Consider the following 24,081-nt stretch of genomic DNA (forward strand, 5'->3'; position numbering starts at 1 on the left):
GAAAAATGAATGGTATCAAAAAACTACTACCCATCTCCAGATTAGAGCTGATTGATCAAAATATTAATTGGTTAATTGTTTATTTTGTGTGCTTACATTGCTATATTCTTTTATAGGGACTCCTTGGAAATAGAGGGCCTCCTGGGCCTCCTGGTCTCAAAGGAACTCAGGTATGCAGGAATGAATATCCAGTCAACAGCTTTTAGGTTCTCATTTTCCTTTTTTATTTTTCATGAAACTCTGGTTTTTGCTTAAAGAAATCATTGTCTTAGTGTGGACAACTTTTGACATGAAGGATGTCAAGTTACCATTTTGTATTGGAAATTATGGAATGGAATTTGGAATCATTTTACAGTGTTCTGTAAGTGATTCATGTCAGTGGTCTATAGTGGAATGTTGAAGAATCTGAACCAAGACTCTCACTCATATTTATTAGAATTTATATTATTTGTTACTATTTTATATTTGTGACCTATTAAATTATATTTTAATTGAATTGTGAATTAATAAGAAATGCTTATCAAATGAATAAGATTAATGATTCCAGGGAGGTCTATATTTGTTGCTAAAATATAATATCAACTATGAACAGCAACTATTTATTAGAAGGTGAATAAATCAGTATATTGAGTAAATATGTGTGTAAATGGTGTATGAATACATAACTTTTATTATTTTAGAAAACAATAGCTAGAATTTCTTTATTTTTATGTTCATCATTAGTGTCTACCTATAATTTTTGATCCTTATAATAATGCACCAGATTTTATATTTTATGACATTATTTTACCCTAAGAATATTGGACCACAAATTAGTCAAGAATAAATTCTGTAGACAATAAGCCCCATTGGAGTAAGGTCTGATATGCTTGTGAATCACTATACCTTAAGATTCAAAAGCATATTTGTTGATTGGATTAAGTATCAAAATGTACCTAAAGCAAGCATATTCTGTATAAGTAATTTTAAAATATAGCAATGTGTATTGATTTCTGTCTGTTAAGAATTTAGTTGAGTTCCTCTCTGCACCCAGCAAAGTAAAGATTATTTTTAATGAATGGTCTCAGTGTTCCTAATGCTGTTTTTGTGATATTGCAATCATTTTCACTCTTCTCTACTCCCAATTTTTTGTGTATGACTTATCACATCTATCAACTTAAAAATAATCCAATAGCACATGTCCCTCTTAAAGTAGATGTTATTACAGAAGAAAATCAAATGTTATAGGATAATATAATTCTAAAATAAAAGAAAATCACAGCATTATTTTTATCATATCTCAGAATTAGCTTCAGATACCAGAATAAATATAGAGAATAAGTGATTACATTTTTAAGTGCTTATTTTAGGCCATAATATGTTCTGATCTTTTTAAAGGGAGAAGAAGGACCAGTTGGACCCTTTGGAGAATCGGGGCCTAGAGTAGGTATCATGTAAATAATTATCTATAAGTACTTCTCTTGAAAACAGCTTTCTGTAAATTTAAGGGGGTGGGAGTACTGAGGATTAAACCCAGAAGTACTTAACCACTAAGCCATATTCTTAGCCTTTTTTATGTATTTTGTTTTGAGACAGAGTCTCTCTAAATTGCTCAGAGCCTCTGTAAATTGCTGAGGCTGGGTTTGAACTTTCCGTCCTCCTCCCTCAGCCTCCCAAGCCTCTGGGATTACAGGTGTGTGCCACTATGCCCGGCTTGAAAATATTTTTAATAACATAACATTTTTATTAGTAGCAAAGGACAGAAATTCATAACAAATTGTAGTCATAAAATCTCCTCCATAAAGTAAACCAGTAACTGAAATTCTCCAGGAATATTTGAAATTATACTATGCCTAATTACGTATTTGTTTGATTTTTCAGTGGTTTTAGTAACTTGTGCAAATTATTTACAAGTTTCTCAAAAAGTAATAGGAAGAAAAATACTTCATCAATTTTATTAATATTCTGGAAGTGTCTGTTTTCTAAGTGTATCAGTAAAATTATATAAAGCAAATGATAAGTCTATCTTGACTCCTTTTTCATTGGATAATACCATATTGTGCTATATGAACTATTGTTTTCAAGTTCTGAAGATGAATTTGAACATTTTTGAAATGCCTGCCTGATCAAATGTTACATTAAAATTAAGTAGTTAAGATAATGTATTTATTTTAAGAGGTATTAGATTCACATGAAATACATCACATTCTCTTTTCTTGAAAACATAATAAATTTTAGGGTTTTATGAATGTTTACCTTTGAGGAAACAGTAATCATTTTATTTGTACCCTTATCTCACTAGAACATATATCACTACCATTCAGTTGAAAAGAAGACTTATTTTTGTTTTTTGCAAGAAAAATAACACAAAAACTGTTATTTGAGCCCAGTAAAAGTGATCTTATTTTAAATTTACTTCCCTAGAAAACAAGAGAACCATATTTATCTCTTGTCTACTTAGTCTTAATACTTATTATTCTTGTTACTATTGGTTGAAGGTCTGTTTGGGGACCATTATTTCTCTAAGTATGTCACATGAATCAACCCTAATCTTGAAACAACTCTGCAAGATATGGATCTCTTTTTTAAATGTGAAAATAAGGTTTCAGTGTTGCATACTCAGCTATAACACTCTCAAAATAAATTTAGTGTGACAGAATTCAAATAGAACCGAAAGTTACGATTCCATCACTGATGCTCTGCATGGCTGATCTCAAAGAGATTATAAATGCACTGATATCAGATTCTAGGAGATTCTTTCAATAATGTGGATTCACTGTATAACTATTTCTTAATATGCTTCATGATGAGTGAGATTACATTATTAAACGTGAAAGGAATATTTTCACTTAAATTCTTTCCAACCAATGTAAATCAATTGAATTACTAAAATGTTATTGTAAAGATTATGGAAGACATTTAATAATTTGGACTCAATTAGATTTCTTATCCTGTATATCTTCAAATTAATTAAAAATTGACATTTAACAATAATAGAATGATTTTCAGTTCTTTGTGCTTGATTGGAACCCATTAGATAATTTTAAGCAAAGCAAAAGTAAAAATTAAAACTTCTTACCTGGAAGTTCTGAATGTAACTTTAAATTGCTAAATTTTGTAGTCAAAACAGAATGAGAGCCAGAGGGTTATTTCATTTAACTTCATTTTAGAAGGAAAAAAAATGTGAGGTTTTTTTTAAAAAAAAATGAACAGCAATAATAAAATCATACCTAGTCAATACTGTAAATTAGTTTTGCATTTAGTATTGAGTAATTGAACAAAAAAATGAGGAAGACATGCAAGAATAGGTTTGAGGGTTAAATTAAGAGATGAATTTTGGACATTTTAGTTAGATATGCTTGTTGTTGCCAACATACTTTTTTTAAAATATTTTTTTGGTTGTATATGGACACAATACCTTTAATTTGTTTATTTTTAATGTGGTGTCAGGATCTAACCCAGTGCCTCATGCATGCTTGGCAAGTGCTCTACCACTGAGCCACAACCCTGGCTCCTGCCAACATACTTTTGCATATGCTTTTTTTCTACCTGCGTGTTCTTCCTTCAGATATCCACATAACTTGTCCTTTTCTTTAAGACTTCACTTAGGTGCCATATTTTCAGTGAGACTGAAAATTAGTGTTGTAAATTAGTGTTCTTCCCTGGATTTATCAAAAATTTCAATAAAACTCCCACAACAGTCTATATTTCCTTCCTTGCTTGATTTTTTATCCTTCATTTTATTTACCACCACCTATCATCCTAACTTACTATATATATGCATATATTTGTTATGTTATTTAAAATTACATATAATTTTATAAGTGTATATGACATAATTTTTAAAAACTGACTTTTTAAAAAATTATGTCATCTTTACTAAAATATAAGCTTTGAAGTATTTCATTTTATAGTAGTTTATATTTTGTAACCCTTAGAAAACTTTCAGAAATGAGAATAACTAAACATAGCTCTTTTTTTTATTTTTCTTTCATTCGGTTCTCTTATAGGGAAAACCAGGTCGAAAGGGATATGTGGGTGAACAGGGACCAGAAGGCTTAAAGGTAAAGGATCTGATTTTATTATCAGTTTTAAAATTTTCAAAAAGGTAAAAGTCTGACTTTCATACAAATATGAAATGAGTACAAGCCAACTTATAGGGAACCAGTAAGATGTTAAGAATAGTTCAAAGGGCAATTGAGAATATATATATTTATATTCATATTTGTATAGATATGCAATTTAATTAAGAATGTTAGGATAAGATTTGTGGTTAAATGACAGCTCACAGGGAATCCAACTGTGAGCTGCCATCCAGTCAAACTGGCAAGAAAGTGAATCTTATTCATTAATGATGTCACATTCCTCCCTAGAATGACATCAGAATCTAGGTTACTTTTGTATTATGCGGGAAATGGAAAAAAATCTGTAATGTTTGTTATTCCCCATCTGTCACTAGAAATTGTGATTCAGTGCATCACGTAACTATTTACTGGGAACTCCCTGAGGAACCACTTGAGAGTTGTTTAAGGATCACCAACTTTCACAGAAACCTAAGATCTCTGTTTTCTTCCTGGTCCTAGGGAAATCAATCAATCAATCAATCAATCAATCTCTCTCTCTCTCTCTCTCTCTCTCATCCTTTTCTCCCTCCCTCTCGCTCTCTTTACTTTCTGAAAACTAAAGCAATGATGAACGTTATCTGTTCTGCACATAACTTCTTTCTGCCTATTAACATAAACCTCCTCTGAGAATAACTAATACAAAGGGTTGATTTTGACAGGGGCAACTTCTGGATGAGGAAGAAAAAAATACTTAAAAAATTAATAATCTATATGTTATTCTGCCATAAATTAGACACAGGGTTTCTAATGATCTTTCTGTCAAGAGCTAGATACTACAACTTACTCAAACTTACTCAAATGCTTCATTGTTTTCTGTTTACCTAAATGCGCACAAAAATTGGAGGGAAATTTTGTGTAGACTTTGAAAGTTTATCTCAAAGTAATTTACTCATAATAAATATTTCAGTCATTAAATCAATATTCTTCAATAGAAATATTATGTGAACCACAGATGTGATCCACATTATCAAGTAAAACAAGCAGGTGAAATTAATTTTAATAATATATTTTATTTAACCCAAGATACAAAATATTATCCTTTTAATATGTAATCACTGTTAATATTAGCAATGAGATAATTTTGTATTCTTTGTTGGTATAAAGGTTTTACAATCTAATGTGTATTTTACACTTGTGTATTTTACACTTATGATACATTTCAATCAGACCAACCCATTTCAAATAAATATTCACTACCCACACATCTTCTGGGGTTATAGTGTTCAGTATCTTAGCATCTTACCACTCTACACTATAATATAACTTATAATTTTTAGACAGAAATTGATGTTTAGTATCCCATTTCTGTGATAAACTACATTTCTGTCAGATTCACTATTTGTGGTACCCTAAACTTAATTCTCTACCTTTCATTTACTTATACCTTTCCTCATGCCATTTTTCACCACTAAAAATGACCATTTTTATCAGCACTTAAGTATTCCCTATTTGATAGGGCCCTGATACAGTATCATAATTCATTATTTGAAGTCACTAATTGTTGTATTTTGGAAAAGTAATATGGTGCACATATTGTTTTAACAAACATTGCCTGCAAGCAGTAAGACACTGCAACATAATCAGATTAATATTTCTGCAATGAAGTGTAAGGGAATTCAGATTCATTGGAATAAATCAAGACTATAAATGATCTCGAGATTATCCAAATAGGTCAAGATTGGCACCAAATGAGTCTTGGAAAACTTTGGGTTTTAAGAGATCTATAGATGGCAAAATTGTGGAATATATAATACTTCTCCAGTGCTGCCAGCTTTTGCAACTTAAACTCACAGGATGCTTGTCTCTACATAATCCTTCTATAATTATCTGTGGTAATTTTCCTCTTCTACTTGAGCAAATAGAGCAACCCTATGGGCAAGAATTTAATTTTATTCTCATATCATTGTTCACAGTGCCTACCATACTACCTTTGACAGAGTACAAATAAAATAAATATTTTACTTTAAAAATTTTGTTTATAAAGTGTTTTTAAAGTGAATAAAAATAATGAATAGAAGAAAGTAGTTTAAGATAATATTTTATTACTGTTTGAATAAATATTTATTAATCGTTTATTACTGTTTGGAAATGGAAGTAAAGCTACATTCCATGGAAATATTGTAACAGAGTTTTGAATAACTCAGATTTCTTTTGCCTTTTTTAAGGGTATGTTTTGATAATTACATAAAAATGAAAATGGAAGAGCAGTCATGACTAATTTTGTTGAAAAATAATACATTTTATAAATTTATATTCTTATTATCAGGGAGAAACAGGAGATCAAGGAGATATTGGAAAAATTGGTGAAATGGTAAGCTGTTTTATGTGCTTACTTTCATTATTTTTATCATCTGTAATCACTTTTAGGAATCATGCCAAGCATAATCAGTTAACCATAATTATGTTAGCAAGAATCAGAGTAACATCTACTAAAATTTTCAATTCATTTCTAATGTTTCTATTGACAAATAAAGCCTATTATACAAAAGAGAAATGAATTAAAACAACAATATTTTTATCTAAAATTAGATTTATGATCTTAACTCTGTTTCTTATATTTGATATTCAATTTTAGTTCTGATAACTTCATTCTAAATTTTACTTTGTTCTTTTTTTGTTGTTTGTAGTGATTTCATTTTTTACCTTTATTATTTAAAACAATTTTTATTGGATTTATTTTTTAATACATGACAGTGGAATGCTTTACAATTCTTATTACACGTAACAATTTTTCTTACCTCTATTTATATATAAAGTATGTTCACATCAATTCATGTCTTCATACATGTACTTTGGATAATGATGTCTATCACATTCCACCATCCTTACTAATCCCCTGCCCCTTCCCTGACCCTCCTACCCCTCTTCCCTATCTAGAATTCATCTATTCCTCCCATGCTCTCCCTCCCTACCCCACTATGAGTCAGCCTCCTTATATCAGAGAAAAACATTTGGTATTTGTTTTTCTGAGATTGGCTAATTTCACTTAGCATTATCTTCTCCAGTGCCATTCATTTACCTGCTAAATGCCATGATTTTATTCTTTTTTATTGCTGAGTAAAATTCCATTACATTTTTTTATCCATTCATCCACTGAAGGGCATCTAGGTTGGCTCCACAGTTTAGCTATTGTGAATAGTGCTGATATAAACATTGATGTGATTGTGTCCCTGTAGTATGCAGATTTTAAGTCCTTTGGGTATAGTCTGAGGAGAGGGATAACTGAGTCAAATGGTGATTCCATTTCCAGATTTCCAAGGAATCTCCATACTGCTTTCCATATTGGGTGCACCAATTTGCAGTCCCACCAGCAATGTATGAGTGTGCCTTTTTCCCAATATCCTCACCAACACTTGTTTATCTTCATAATAGCTGCCATTCTGACTGGGGTGAGATGATATCTTCGAGTAGTTTTGATTTTCATTGCTCTAATTGCTAGAGGTGATGAACATTTTTTCATATATTTGTTGATTTATTGAATATCCTCTTCTGAGAAGTGTGTTCATGCCTTGGCCCATTTATTAGTTTTTTTGGTGTTTAGCTTTTTGAGTTCTTTGTATACCCTAGAGATTAGTGCTGTATCTGATGTATGGGGGGTAAAAATTTGCTCCCAAGATGTAGGCTCTCTATTTGCCTCACGGATTGTTTCTTTTGCTGAGAAGAAACTTTTTAGTTTGAGTCCATGCCATTTATTGATTCTTGGTTTTAATTCTTGCACTATAGGAGTCCTATTAAGGAAAAATAAAGAGACCCAGAATAGCTAAAGCAATCCTTAGTAGGAAGAGTGATGCAGGTGGCATCACAATACTAGACCTTAAACTATACTACAGAGCAATAATAACAAAAACAGCATGGTATTGGCACCAAAACCGACTGGTAGACCAGAATACAGAATACAGAACACAGACACTAACTCACAAAATTACAATTATCTTATATTAGACAAAGGTGCCAAAAACATGCATTAGAGAAAAGATAGCCTCTTCAACAAATGGTTCTGGGAAAACTGGAAATTCATATGCAACAAAATGAAATTAAACCCCTATCTCTCACCATGCACAAAACTAAATTCAAAATGGATCAGGGACTTAGGAATACAACCAGAGACCTTGTGTCTAATAGAAGAAAAAGTAGACTCTGATCTCCATCATGTGGGATTAGGCCCCAACTACTTTGTCCTTTTTTATTATTAAAACATTTATTAAATAATAAGTATTAGTTTGAAGAATTTTTAAAATTTGAATGTGTTGGGTAAACCAAGAGGCAGTGAACTAGAAAGTACAATTACTTTTCTCAAATAGTTTGTATTATTAACTTCCCATTGTTATGCAATATAAGCCTTCAAATTATATTTGATTCAGGTTTGTTAGAACTGATTTTTTTTCTATAATGAGGTAAGCTAGCAAAAATATTTTCTTAACATATGAACCCACATAATATATTTGAAATGATAAATCAACATAAGTGAATTTATTTACAGTGTACTAAGTTAATTGTCACAAAGAAAGTGGTATGATTTGATAACTTAGTAATCAAATTCCCTGCAGCTTACCTTACAACTTATATCAGAAGTAAAATGTTCTGTAAAATTGTTTTGTAAGTAATTAAACAATCATAAACTCTGGTCTTATAGTAAAATAACAAAGTTTTCTAGCCATTATTAATGAAAATAAGCATAGCATTGTCTTAGAAGATCACTGCTACTCTATTACCTGAGTGATTAGAAGGGTAATCTTTTGTTCTTTTTGCTAAGATATGTTAAAGGCTCAGTGGTAGAGTGTTGCTTAGCCTGTAAAAGGCTCTGGGTTAAATCCCCAGTACTGCCAAAAAAACCAAAGACATTCCAGTGGAGGGTTCATACCAGTTATATTATTAAGAATTTCTCATCAAATAAGATTATACCTTATATTTCTCTGAGGTCAATCAAAGAACTTAAATTCTGGCATTTCTGAGTGCCAAATTGATAAGGAAATGTATGCAAACTAGTGTATCAAAGTTAAAATTCTAATGAAGAGCATCTTTTCTTAAAATAGCATCTTATATATTAGATCTTTAAGTATTATTTACTTTTACATGCTGGACTGGTTCCACACAGTATAGGAAATCATTGCCAATGCTGCCCAAAGAGGAGGTGGCTGTCTTGGCAGATAATAGTGTTTTGTCACTGGAAGGCAGATAACATTATTGATGATTTGCTATGTGTCAACCATCAGCTAATGCTAAGTGATGTTTCATGTTAGGTATTTTGTTTAATTCTCAGTTTTAAAACATATATTTTGTTATTCCAATTTTTAAAATGAGGAAACTATAGCACAGGGAGGAACCAGTTTAAAATTACATAACTAATAAATATTGATGAACTGATATTTAAATTAAACCAAACTCAAAATCCAAATTTCCACATTTGATTATGCTGTGATATTTTAATATTAGTTGACAACAATTTAGCATAGATGTGGAGATATACTTTACATGTATGCAAATGTATGTAAACTAGTGTATCAAAAATTATTGAGCAAAGGACATTCCCAGCTCTGAGATTCTTTCCCTTCAGGATTGTGAGATAATTTTTTTCAATTACTGCCTACATTGAGTTAATTCAAAAATATATAATGCCTGAAGAATATTTGGGTCTCAGTAATTCCAAGCTTTATTTAGTCTTATTAATTTTCATATCTTATAAACACATTTCATCTAGTCCAGAGTTTTTTTTTTTGCCAAGAATACTTGAGAGAGATGAGAAGATACAGTTGTACTTCATGACATCAGTCTTGTAATTTTGGGATATCCCAGCTTAAACTAATATTTACTTTTTAAAATCTGTTTTTACAGTCATTTAAATTGCCTTAACTGGGCACCCTCCAGTTTTATTTGTTTCTTTCTAGATATACACTAATTAGAACCAAACTTGTGATAGAGCATTCCAAACACAGCAATTTCATCTATATTGTATGTCTGTATGCATATCACAGTCATTTTCTGTAAAGAATTGTAATGTCCCCTAAATATGTCTGTAATTCAAAAGACGCCTTCCATTGCCCTCATTCTAGCGTCCCATTTTTTACAAGTAATCTAGTTTTCTCACCATCACTAACACTTCTTTCTGTCTAAGTTGTCTCGGATAAAAGTACTTGAACTTTAAGGAAAAGGAAGAATGTACTTTTTCAGTATTGGTCAAGAGATCAGAATTAGGATGAATAGATTGCCTGTATAAGGGATCTGTTTTTTGTTTAATATAGATAAGAATATTTTAATAGAAATTCTAAGGCTCAAATAAGCTATTCCATACAGTGATTCAAAAATCATTATTGAAAGGTTTAATGACTCTTCTCAATCATTAATTCAGCAAATATTTACTAATTGAATTAGGCATATTTTGAACCTGTCATCTCTGTCTTTGTGAAACAAAGTTAATTGGAAATTTTACAGACATTAAATAATCACCTAAAGAAATACATAATTATAAACTGTGATACATTCTATAAAGGTGAAGTTTAAGGGGACTATGGCAAGGATGCCAAATTTAGATCAGAAGATGAGAGAAGGCCATTTTGAGAAAACAACTGAGCTGTAACCATAAAGAATAGTATAATTGGTGGGAGTTAGCAGGGGGGAGAAGAGAGAGAAAGAACATTGCTTCCTTATCATTATACAAAATACATGTATGAAGATGTGAATTTGGTGTCAACATACATTATATATAATAAGAGATTTGATAAATTATAGTATAATGGTATATTAAGAATTATAATGCAAAAATAAATAAATAATTTTTTAAAAGAACATTACTGTATATACAATAAAACATATTTCCTACTTTTGCCACTTAGCTCCCTTCAGGGAAATTAATTAAGATCTCTAAATATTTACTTTCTCAGAATAAAAAGGGTAAAAATAACTACCGCATAGAGTTTCTTATTAAACATAACATGCATAAAGCACTTGGCACAGTGGGAGTCACAGTAGGAGTCACACGGGAAAATCTGATAGATTACCTGATGTTCTTGTGGTAGTGTATATGGTTACATGTGACAGTTTTAAGGGGGAAAGCAGTTAGCTATTTGTGGACCTGAAATAAATTTAGTTTCAATAGACTTTGATGAACAAAGAGAAAAGCCATCTGAGATGTTACTAGAGAGGAGGCAACAACCAGTCATTTAGGAAATTGTTATTACTTGATACTAGAATCAATGAGGAATCAACGAATATCCTAAGTAAGCCAATACTGTGATTAAGTGTGGTCTTAGGATTAGTCTGGTTCTATTGGGAGGTTAGAACATGGTTGAGAGGATAAGTAGGAAGGAACAAGCCAGTTAGGATGCTGCTGCAGTAGTATGAATCAGGATGATGGCAGTGTTTATAAAGAAGTGGATGAATTTGAAATTCACTTGTTTGAGGTTATAGATCAGACAAATGTAGGCTACAAAAAAGGGGATGGTGTTGCCTGATTCCACACTGGAGTTCATTCAAAATCAAAAAGAGGTGAAATCAGCAGGGAAATAAAAAGAAAGGAATCTGCTTATTGAAGACCTAGTATTATCTCTCATTATCTTGGTATGACCCTTGTAAAATAAATCTTCTTATTGCCATTCTATAAATGCAGAAACTGAAATTTATTGAAGTTATATAGCTGGTGAGAAATGGATCTGGATTTATATTTATATAGATTTTGTGACATTGTTCTAACTTCTTAAATAAGGTATCATTAAGTTTCAGAATTTATCACTGTATTATTACTATGTATTATTATGTTCAAGGACCCAGCCTCTACACAGAAGTTTTCTACATCTAAGGTACTAATGATATTATTTATTTACTCAGAGCATTCTACAGTATAACAAAACCCAAATCCAAGACCTCTAAAGCCAGTACCCTAGAAAATTAGTGAATAACATGATACACAATTTGGAAGGCATATATTGAAGCCTAGAATAAAACTAGTCATTTAATCCTAAACTATCCTGGATGGATGCTCAACACCAGCAAGACTCACTGATACAAAAGGAGATCACAGTACAAGAATGAAGAATGTGGCCCAGCATGATTTCATTCTGTCAATGATGTCTTCAAGTTTCAGAGGAGCTTTCTAGGTTTTTCTGCAGCATATCTTGAAGATGCTATTGTACACATGAGCTCCAAAAATACTGTATGTGTCAATCAAGTGGTATGGGAAAGAACTATAGTATAACCAGCTGGTAGAGAACTTTAGAAGGATTTGTCATTGTAGAAAGTATCTATTATAAATTTAAATATATATTTATATTTAAATGCTTTTCCACCCTAAAAAAGAATGGGGGAGGATACCCTGTTATTTGTATCATATGGATAGAACTTTAAGTTGAGTGAAAATAATCTAAGAAAGACAAGTACTACATATTCTTGAAGAATATTAAGAGTAGATGATAAGTGTTCTCACCACAAAAAAACAGTGGCTATGTGAGGTAATGTATATGTTAATTAAACGTGCTATATATGGTAAATAAATATAATTTTATCTATTAATTTAAAAAATAGTAAGTGTCTCAGATTGCACAAATTGAAATAGCAATAAAAGATACCCTTTCAAAAGAATAAAAGAAATATTAAAATGGAACTTTTTCCTTCCAATAGCATCAGTGTTTTTTAGATGTGAACATTTAGTGTGCTTACTATCTAGAAACAATTTGCCTATTAACCTTCTAAGAGAATATTGAATACTCTTTCTATTTTAGAACTTTTCTGGTTTTTAAGGGTTTATTCCTAAAGGTTATTTTTAAATCACATTTGATATAATTCTGTATTTCGGTCTGGGTCATTAAAGAGAAATGAATCACTTAAAGACATCTTTCTCCCTTTACAATTTCCATTTTTCCTTTTCATTTTTCTGAAATGTAAGCCAAAAGTAAAGGTCACACAGTTTCTGTGTATGAGTAAACTGTGGGAACTTCCACAATTTCAGCATTTTCATTAAAAAATCAATACCCATTTGAGCTATGCATTCCTCTACAGATGTTTACTGAGCACCAGTGATGTGCTAAGTGTGGTGCTAGGCAATGAGATGCATATCCAAATGGATAGTATACCACCCCAACTCTCTAAGAGCTTACATAAATTTAGAAGACAAATTTTGGAGTTTAAAGAAAATGATAAATAAACTCAAAGATGTCACAAAGTTTACCTCCTAGAGATATTGTCAGTAAACAGTTTCATAGTGATACTGAATATCCAAAATGTTGGGTATATCCTTCTCACTATAAAATGAAAATATTCCATTTTTAAAATGTGCATGACTCTTACCTGTTGAAAATATTTTTAATATATTTTAAACAGCTGAGTGATTTTCCTCTCTATTATGGTTGAAATCATAGAATTTTAAAGCTGGAAGGAATAAAAGGGATCAAGTTCATCCTTTATTTTTTAGAAATACGAAGATGAGACCAAAACTGGTTTGATTATGTGTTTCAGAATTAAAGTTCTCTGTTGAAATATAAGTCTTTGGACCAGAAATCCAAAATGTCATGCTATTATTTTCCTCATTATTTAGGTAGAGAGATTTAGTGGGCATTAACATTTCTCATTCTGATTTTATTTTGAGATGGTATATATAAAAAGGCACAATTACTCTGAGTCAACATTAAAGAAACACAGAGCTAACTTTATGCCTTTTAGGTGAAAAATGTGCTGTGCTTATGAGAACATATATAAAATATTAGAGGCTTATGAATACCTTGCAATTCAAATGTTTGCAACAAAAGTGTCATTCCAGGAGAATTTCTCTCATTTCTCATCCAGCTTACATTTTTTAATAGCCTGAGTTCAACCAAAATAGGTGGTAGCTCTATGTTGATATTCACATTATCACCTTTGATTTATTATGAAGAGGCACATTCAAAAAGGCAGAATATGCAAGCAAGACTGCCAGGCAAGTTTAGTGCAGGGATTGCAGCAGAAGTTAACTTTCCATTCTCAAGTTTCCCATAACTTAAATGTGAGTGAAAGCATCTGTTGAGTACACATTCCAGGCATAGTCTCATGATCATTGCCAGACCTTCCTAGGGCATAACTTCATTTGAACTTTTATTTCAGTCAAATAGTTGTTAGAGAAATGTCAGAGGTTGAAATTTCTACTTGGTTACGAAGCAGACCATTCAGTTATTTCTTGGAGGAAATCTTATGTATCTAAATGTCAAGAGCTTGAGTGGAAGAACCATGACCCCATGATAAACTACTGTTAAATTCGTAACCTCTAAAATAATGAAGTTCTTGTCTGTATTCTAAATTTAACTGGCAATATAAAGCATGTTATTTATTAAGCAAGATGTGTGTTGTGCTCTCAAATGTGTCTGCTGACTAAATAAATGAATGAATTTATTTTATTATTAACACTTTTTAAAGTGTTAATGAATGCAGGATTTCTGTAAAATTGTTTTATCTTCAGTTGTTACCCAGTGCTTGTAGGTAGTTGATATTAAATTTGGGGAATTCTTAAATTAGTTGGACAAATTAGACACATTCTTAGTTTCAAATATTAACTCACTGATAGCACAGGTGAGTGAGTAGTCATTTTTATTTACTAACATGATTACTTCATAACTAAAAAAATTGAAGGCTTTGTATCACAAAGACATGCTTTCACCTAATTTCTGTGCTTCAGTGTGTCCTCATTTGGCTTTTTTAAATTCTTTAGACACTAGATATTGGCTTAATAAAAGTAAATATAAGCACATTTTACGTAATGAAAAAGAAAGTAGTCTTAAAGCAAGCCAAATAGTCCAGGAAGCAAATCATAAGCTACAATTTGTATTGCCAAAGTATCTAGAAATCTTTCCTTGGTGAGTTCTAGAAATCTTTCCCAGCCAGTCAGGAAAATATTTATCATTTAGAGTAAAGAAGAAAGGATGAGTATCTCATTCTAAATGCTATTTCAGAGAATCTCCCTTGGATTGGATTTGGGATGCAGGCCAAATGCTATTTGTTTTTTACATTTGGACTTGAAAGCTAATCCCCAGCAGCCATATATATATGCAATGAACAGTTTCCTTTCTTTAAAAAAGACAGGGTATTCTATTTTTCCTAAGCATGGTAATAGACTTTACCTAAGTATTCAAACTAGGTTTGGACTTCATACCTTATGAGCCACATTGCCAAATATGACAGATGTTTTGTTCATCAACTATAGAAGAACAATGAATAAAAGTAGAAATTTCTCTTGTTTTTCAAGGACCTCAAACTTTGTGTAAAAGATAATCTACTTTTGTTCATTAACAGTAGATTTTTCTCATTCTGATTTTATCTTATCATACTTATCATAGTGGTTTCTAATCTTTTCAAGAACAAGGATCATTTTTATTGATGAACAAGTAGTAGTTGTGTTTTAATGTGTTTACTTTACTTTCAGTATGTATGTATGTATAGGATTACTGACCCTTTACAGTAATTCCATGGCCCTCTATAAATTGAGTACAATAGTTAGGGGAAAACTTGGAAGAACCTGTTAGATTTTCCAGAAGGAAATGGCTGAGATGGCATTTTGCTACCAGATATTTATAAGGAAGCAACAGTTATAGAAAGAAGAAGCAAGAAAGGATAGAGTAAGAAGACAAATTGTGATACAGATCCTATTAAGTCTCAATTCACAGCCCTGTAAGAAGCTATGACTCCTTAATGACCTGAGTAAGCCCAGGCTTAAGTCACTGGACTTTTATATTATTCTTCATGCAGTCATTGTATATGGGGCTGCCCTGGGAAGGGAATGCCATTGGTCAAAAAGGCTATCAGAATCTAAGGAAACTCTTTTCGCAGGAGGTTCTAGGTAGCCCATCTTGTTTCATCACAGTATTCTCTTTGTGCTGCTTGACTACACCACTTCTTATCATTTCAGGGAGATGCTTTTTAAGGATTCTAGTAAATTCTCTTGCTGCAGAAAACTTAGAAGAGAAATAAGTGATAAAAATTACAGAGCCTACCATTGTAGCTGGTTTTAGGACTGCAAATAGTATCAGTATTCTCCTTCTTTCTGAAGACCAGGATAAATTAACTGTGCCAGATTGGTGACTCTTTTCCTTGCCTGCTGCTACCTAGAAACAGGGAACTTGAAGCACTCAAAAGTCTGCCATAACTTACAGTTCAATGGAACTCTATTGTGTTGCCAAGAGAACATGCATATATCTTTTATAGACCAGAAGAGCTCACATTTCTGTGCATATAGAAAGCTCAGAATCCTCCACTGTGACATTGTAGTGCTAGCAAGTGGAATTAATTCCGCTTCTACCCATACATTCAAAAATCATCAGTACAGTACGATATAAAAGTCTGAATCAATATATATACTTCATCCTATAGATAGTGCCCCATCTATAAATTATCACTTGCTAGTACAATTGGTTTTTGGGGATTGGCTAGCTTCACTTAGTATTATCTTCTCTAACTCCATCCATTTACCTGCAAATGCCATGATATTATTCTCTTTTATTGCTGAGTAATATTTCATTGTGTGTATATGCCACATTTTTTTTATTCATCTACTGAAGGGCATCTAGGTTGGTTCCACAGTTTAGCTATTGTGAATTGTGCTGCTATAAATAAACATTGATGTGGTACTTGTAGTATGCTGTTTTTAAGTCACCTGTGTATAGACTGAGGAGAGGGATAGCGGGGTCAAATGGTGGTTCCATTTTCAATTTTCCAAGAAATCTCCATATGGAAGTATCTTAATGTGATAGGATATGACAATTAGATTTCATAGTCATAGGCCCACTTCTGTACCTTATTGCTGCAAAATGTATCTGTTATTTTGACACATTGTTTGAGGAATCCTACAGAGTAGATTAGGCATTTCACAAGTTCTTAGATACTGCTTTTTTTATTAGTTGTTCAAAAAATTACAAAGCTCTTGACATATCATATTTCATACATTTGATTCAAGTGGGTTATGAACTCCCATTTTTACCGCGTATACAGATTGCAGAATCACATTGGTTACACATCCACGTTTATACACACTGCCATACTAGTGTCTGTTGTATTTTGCTGCCAGATACTGCTTCTAATTGAAGCTTGAATGGAGGAATGCAACCAATTCTCAAGGTGTACATCCTTTTTATAAGATTAAATCTTTGAGTTTTCCAGAATGAATTTGCTTAGAAGTGACTGGTGAGCTCCCTGAAGAATGGCAGCTTATTGCAATTTCAATGCTTTCTTATGTTGTTGGAAGTTTGGATATTCAGTGGCAGCAGCAGTTAAGTTAGCCTCACTAAATGGGAAGTCATGATGACTGGTTCATGCATATCTTCCATGTCTCCTATTATGCCACTCCATTCATAAGTTCATTATCCAGCACTGAAGTGACTAATGATCAAAGCTTGCCGATATTATCTTTTGGATTAATTCTGTTTCTAGGTACCCTTCCATATGTGACTTCCTGGTAGGCATTGACATGTGATAGAAAGTTCTTTACACATTGTGTCCACTCTGGTATGCCCACCCATATGGCTCTTTCTCAAATCTTTATAGCTCCAGTCTTATAATTTTATTCCTTTCAGGTGTATAACTAACCAGCCAGTTCACTCTTAAATGCCCATTACTCTGTACATAGTCTAATCCTAAACCCCTGTCTTTCTCAAGGAGTAGATAATCTGCCACCTTGCCTGAAACTCTACTACTTTGCCTGAAACTCTGCCCATTAGGATGGTGTTCCCTTGCCACTGCCTCTTAAGACATCCCTGAGTGAAGCTATAGTGTAGTTTCCATCCATTTTCAGTTTTCACCTACACACTAAATCTAGCCATTCAAAAACTATGTATAAACTTTTTCCTTTTCCATCAGCTGATCCTAAAAGACCCCCCACGCACATACCCAAATAGCAAAGATGTCAGCTGAAGAGGACATACTGGCTGGGAATCTGCACTACTTGTTCATGCACACTGTGCCTCTGTCCTGTTCCTGTTCCCTCCCAAACTGCCTGGAACCACTTGACCTTTTGACTTGATGAGTCTGATAAAACTCAGCTTTTCATGGACAGATTCACATGTGCAGTCATTTTGTGTCCTGTGGTGAGATACTCCTTCTCTGCTAGAACCTAGTGACACACCAGAATTTGCTTTTCAAAACATATTTAACTCCTTATTATACATAGCATGACCTTTCTCCAGAGTCCAAGGAGCCTGCATTGAGATCTTTTCATCGAGGCTTATCATAAATACCACACAGCTTCCTTTTCTACCATAGATGTCTCTAATACCATAGGGTCTTCCAGACTTCTGGCCCAAGTGATAGGACTGCTCATCTCATAGCTTGGAGCCTCTAAGTGAGTTTATACAATCTCCTGGGGTGCTTCCCAGGATGTTAATTCCTTTATCTTGGGTCAGTGCTCCTTAATTAACCAACTCTTCATATCTAATTTTATGTCATTTTTTATTTTTGTTCCTTTGATCAGATACCTATAGAATTAGGTCCCATGTGTTCTCTCCTCACTCCTACCAGCATACTAGCTAGATCTCTTATTCCTTTATAGTATAGTCTTTTCTACTTAAAATGAGAATACCAATTCCCAGATGTCATCTGCTCCAACTTAACCCTAATTAATGAAAATGAATTAAATTAAATCCTAACTGAAGTACATGTTTTCTTTTTTTTTTTGAAAATAAAACACTTTTAAATTAAAATAGCAGCTAAATTAGATTTTTCATTTTCTATGTATATGTTTCTATGGTGCCTACCTCTTTTTTTTTCTTTTAATTTTTATTATTGGTTGTTCAAAACATTACATAGTTCTTGATATATCATATTTCACACTTTGATTCAAGTGGGATATGAACTCCCATTTTTACCCCGTATACAGATTGCAGAATCACATCAGTTACACATCCATTGATTTACATATTGCCATACTAGTGTCTCTTGTATTCTGCTGCCTTTCCTATCCTCTACTATCCCCCCTTCCCCCCTCCCCTCCCCTCTTCTCTCTCTACCCCCTCTACTGTAATTCATTTCTCCCCCTTATATTTTTTTCCCTTTCCCCTCACTACCTCTTGTATGTAATTTTGTATACCCCTGAGGGTCTCCTTCCATTTCCATGCAATTTCCCTTCTCCCTTTCCCTCCCACCTCTCATCCCTGTTTAATGTTAATCTTCTTCTCATGCTCTTCGTCCCTACTCTGTTCTTAGTTACTCTCCTTATATCAAAGAAGACATTTGGCATTTGTTTTTAAGGGATTGGCTAGCTTCACTTAGCATAATCTGCTCTAATGCCATCCATTTCCCTGCAATTTCTATGATTATGTCATTTTTTAATGCAGAATAATACTCCATTGTGTATAAATGCCACATTTTTTTTTATCCAGTCGTCTATTGAAGGGCATCTAGGTTGGTTCCACAGTCTTGCTATTGTGAATTGTGCTGCTATGAACATGGATGTAGCAGTATCCCAGTAGTATGCTCTTTTTAGGTCTTTAGAAATAGACCGAGAAGGGGAATAGCTGGGTCAAATGGTGGTTCCATTCCCAGCTTTCCAAGAAATCTCCATAATGCTTTCCAAATTGGCCGCACCAATTTGCAGTCCCACCAGCAATGTACAAGAGTACCCTTTTCCCCACATCCTCGCCAGCACTTCTTGTTGTTTGACTTCTTAATGGCTGCCAATCTTACTGGAGTGAGATGGTATCTTAGGGTGGTTTTGATTTGCATTTCTCTGACTGCTAGAGATGGTGAGCATTTTTTCATGTACTTGTTGATTGATTGTATGTCCTCCTCTGAGAAATGTCTGTTCAGATCCTTGGCCCATTTGTTGATTGGGTTATTTGTTATCTTATTGTCTAATTTTTTGAGTTCTTTGTATATTCTGGATATTAGGGCTCTGTCTGAAGTGTGAGGAGTAAAGATTTGTTCCCAGGATGTAGGCTCCCTATTTACCTCTCTTATTGTTTCTTTTGCTGAGAAAAAACGTTTTAGTTTGAGTAAGTCCCATTTGTTGATTCTATTTATTAACTCTTGTGCTATGGGTGTCCTATTGAGGAATTTGGAGCCCAACCCCATAGTATGTAGATCGTAGCCAACTTTTTCTTCTATCAGACGCCGTGTCTCTGATTTGATATCAAGTTCCTTGATCCACTTTGAGTTAACTTTTGTGCATGGCGAGAGAAAGGGATTCAGTTTCATTTTGTTGCATATGGATTTCCAGTTTTCCCAGCACCATTTGTTGAAGATGCTATCCTTCCTCCATTGCATGCTTTTAGCCCCTTTATCAAATATAAGATAGTTGTAGTTTTGTGGATTGATTTCTGTGTCCTCTATTCTGTACCATTGGTCCACCCGCCTGTTTTGGTACCAGTACCATGCTGTTTTTGTTACTATTGCTCTGTAGTATAGTTTGAAGTCTGGTATCGCTATACCGCCTGATTCACACTTCCTGCTTAGCATTGTTTTTGCTATTCTGGGTCTTTTATTTTTCCATATGAATTTTATGATTGCTTTCTCTATTTCTACAAGAAATGTCATTGGGATTTTGATTGGCATTGCATTAAACCTATAGAAAACTTTTGGTAATATCGCCATTTTGATGATGTTAATTCTACCTATCCATGAACAGGGTATATTTTTCCATCTTCTAAGATCTTCTTCTATTTCTCTCTTTAGGGTTCTGTAGTTTTCATTGTATAAGTCTTTCACCACTTTTGTTAGGTTGATTCCCAAGTATTTTTGTTTTTTGAGGATATTGTGAATGGAGTGGTTGTCCTCATTTTCATTTCAGAGGATTTGTCGCTGATATACAGGAATGCCTTTGATTTATGCGTGTTGATTTTATATCCTGCCACTTTGCTGAATTCATTTTTTAGCTCTAATAGTTTCTTTGTAGACCCTTTTGGGTCTGCTAGGTATAGAATCATGACATCTGAAAATTGTGATAATTTGAGTTCTTCTTTTCCTATTTTTATGCCTTTAATTTCTTTCGTCTGTCTAATTGCTCTGGCCAGTGATTCAAGAACTATGTTGAACAGAAGTGGTGAGAGAGGGCATCCCTGTCTTGTTCCAGATTTTAGAGGGAATGCCTTCAGTTTTTCTCCATTCAGAATGATGCTAGCCTGAGGCTTAGCATAGATTGCTTTTACAATATTGAGGTATGTTCCTGTTATCCCTAGTTTTTCTAGAGTTTTGAACATAAAGGGATGCTGTACTTTGTCGAATGCTTTTTCTGCATCTATCGAGATGATCATATGGTTTTTATTTTTAAGCCTATTGATGTGGTGAATAACATTTATTGATTTCCATATATTGAACCAGCCTTGCATCCCAGGGATAAATCCTACCTGATCATGGTGCACAATTTTTTTGATATGTTTTTGTATCCGATTCACCAGAATTTTATTGAGGATTTTTGCATCTAGGTTCATTAGAGATATTGGTCTGTAGTTTTCTTTCTTTGAAGTGTCTTTGTCTGGTTTAGGAATTGGGGTGATGTTGGCCTCGTAGAATGAATTTGGAAGTTCTCCCTCTTTTTCTATTTCCTGAAATAGCTTGAAAAGTATTGGTATTAGTTTCTCTTTAAAGGTTTTGTAAAACTCTGCTGTATACCCATCCGGTCCTGGGCTTTTCTTAGTTGGTAGTCTTTTGATGGTTTCTTCTATTTCCTCAATTGATATTGGTCTGTTTAGGTTGTCAATATCCTCCTGACTCAATCTGGGCAGATCATATGACTTAAGAAATTTATCCATGCCTTCACTATCTTCTATTTTATTGGAGTATAAGGATTCAAAATAATTTCTGATTATCTTCCGTATTTCTGAAGTGTCTGTTGTGATATTGCCTTTTTCATCCCGTATGCTAGTAATTTGAGTTCTCTCTCTTCTTCTCTTCGTTAGCGTGGCTAAGGGTCTGTCGATTTTATTTATTTTTTCAAAGAACCAACTTTTAGTTTTGTCAATTTTTTCAATTGTTTCTTTTGTTTCAATTTCATTAATTTCAGCTCTGATTTTAATTATTTCTTGCCTTCTACTTCTTTTGCGGTTGTTTTGCTCTTCTTTTTCTAGGATTTTGAGATGAAGTATTAGATCATTTATTTGTTGTTTTTTTTCTTTTTTTAAGGAATGAATTCCAAGCAATGAATTTTCCTCTTAGAACTGCTTTCAATGTGTCCCATAGATTCCGATATGTTGTGTCTGTGTTTTCATTTACCTCTAAGAATTTTTTAATTTCCTCCTTGATGTCTTCTATAACCCATTGATCATTCAGTAACCTATTGTTCATTCTCCAAGTGATGTATGATTTTTCCTTACTTCTTTTATCGTTGATTTTCAGTTTCATTCCATTATGATCAGATAAGATGCATGGTATTATCTCTACTCCTTTATATTGTCTAAGAGTTGCCCTGTGACATAATATATGATCTATTTTTGAGAAGGATCCATGTGCTGCTGAGAAAAAAGTGTAACTTCTTGATGTTGGGTGGTATATTCTATATATGTCAATTAAGTCTAGGTTATTAATTATGTTATTGAGTTCTATAGTTTCCTTATTCAACTTTTGTTTGGAAGATCTGTCCAGTGGTGAGAGAGGTGTGTTGAAGTCTCCCATAATTATTATATTGTGGTCTATTAGACTCTTGAACTTGAGAAAAGTTTGTTTGATGAACATATTTGCACCATTGTTTGGGGCATATATATTTATGATTGTTATGTCTTGTTGGTGTATGGTTCCCTTGAGCAGTATGTAGTGTCCCTCTTTATCCCTTTTGATTAACTTTGGCTTGAAATCTATTTTATTTGACATGAGTATGGACACTCCTGCTTGTTTCTGAAGTCCATATGAGTGATATGATTTTTCCCAACCTTTCACCTTCAGTCTATGTATGTCTTTTCCTATCAAATGCGTCTCCTGAAGGCAGCATATTGTTGGGTCTTGTTTTGTGATCCATTCTACTAGCCTGTGTCTCTTAATTGGTGAGTTTAAGCCATTAACATTTAGGGTTATTATTGAGATATGGGTTGTTCTTCCAGCCATATTTGTTTATTTATGTTACTAAACATGGTTTGTTTTCCTCTTTGATTATTTCCCCCCCCCTTTACTGTACTACCTTCCGCTTTTGGTTTTCATTGATATTTTCCATTTCCTCTTCCTGTAATATTTTGCCGAGGATGTTTTGAAGAGATGGTTTTCTAGCTGCAAATTCTTTTAACTTTTGTTTATCGTGGAAGGTTTTAATTTCATCTTCCATCCTGAAGCTTAATTTCACTGGATACACAATTTTTGGTTGGAACCCATTTTCTTTCAGTGTTTGAAATATGTTATTCCAGGATCTTCTAGCTTTCAGAGTCTGTGTTGAAAGATCAGCTGTTATCCTGATTGGTTTACCCCTAAATGTAATCTGCTTCCTTTCTCTTGAAGCTTTTAAGATTCTCTCCTTATTCTGTATGTTGGGCATTTTCATTATAATGTGTCTAGGTGTGGATCTCTTATGATTTTGCACATTTGGCGTCTTGTAGGCTTCTAGGATTTGGGATTCTGTCTCATTCTTCAAGTCTGGGAAGTTTTCTCGTATTATTTTGTTGAACAGATTGCTCATTCCTTTGGTTTGGACCTCTATACCTTCCTGTATCCCAATGTCTCTTAAGTTTGGTCTCTTTATGTTATCCCATATTTCTTGGATGTTCTGCTCATGGTTTCTTAACAGTCTTGCTGAGCTGTCTATGTTCTTTTCAAGTTGAAATACTTTGTCTTCATTGTCTGATGTTCTATCTTCTAGGTGTTCTACTCTGCTGGTAGTATTCTCAATTGAGTTTTTAAGTTGGTTTATTGCTTCCTGCATTTCTAGGATTTCTATTTGTTTGTTTTTTATAACCTCTATCTTCTTGTATAATTGATCTTTTGCTTCTTGGATTTGTTTATGTAATTCATTGTCGAAGTGGTCAAAGTGGTCTTTCATTGTCTGATTTTGCTGTCTAATGTTTTCCTTGAGACTCCAGATCATCTGAAGCATGTATATCCTGAATTCTTTATCTGACATTCC

General features: G+C 33.2%; 1 protein-coding gene across 1 annotated transcript in view; it reads left to right on the forward strand.

Annotated features, from left to right (window-relative positions):
* The window catches only part of Col24a1 (collagen type XXIV alpha 1 chain), a 367,698-nt gene that overhangs the window by 178,776 nt on the left and 164,841 nt on the right, over nucleotides 1-24,081 (forward strand). Inside the window, exons 21-24 of the mRNA XM_076862570.1 lie at nucleotides 117-170; nucleotides 1,378-1,422; nucleotides 3,990-4,043; nucleotides 6,370-6,414. Of these exons, the coding sequence (XP_076718685.1) occupies nucleotides 117-170; nucleotides 1,378-1,422; nucleotides 3,990-4,043; nucleotides 6,370-6,414 (198 nt within the window). The remainder of the gene's footprint in view (nucleotides 1-116; nucleotides 171-1,377; nucleotides 1,423-3,989; nucleotides 4,044-6,369; nucleotides 6,415-24,081) is intronic.

This window comes from Callospermophilus lateralis, chromosome 7 (assembly GCF_048772815.1).
Source record: "Callospermophilus lateralis isolate mCalLat2 chromosome 7, mCalLat2.hap1, whole genome shotgun sequence".
NCBI lineage: Eukaryota > Metazoa > Chordata > Mammalia > Rodentia > Sciuridae > Callospermophilus > Callospermophilus lateralis.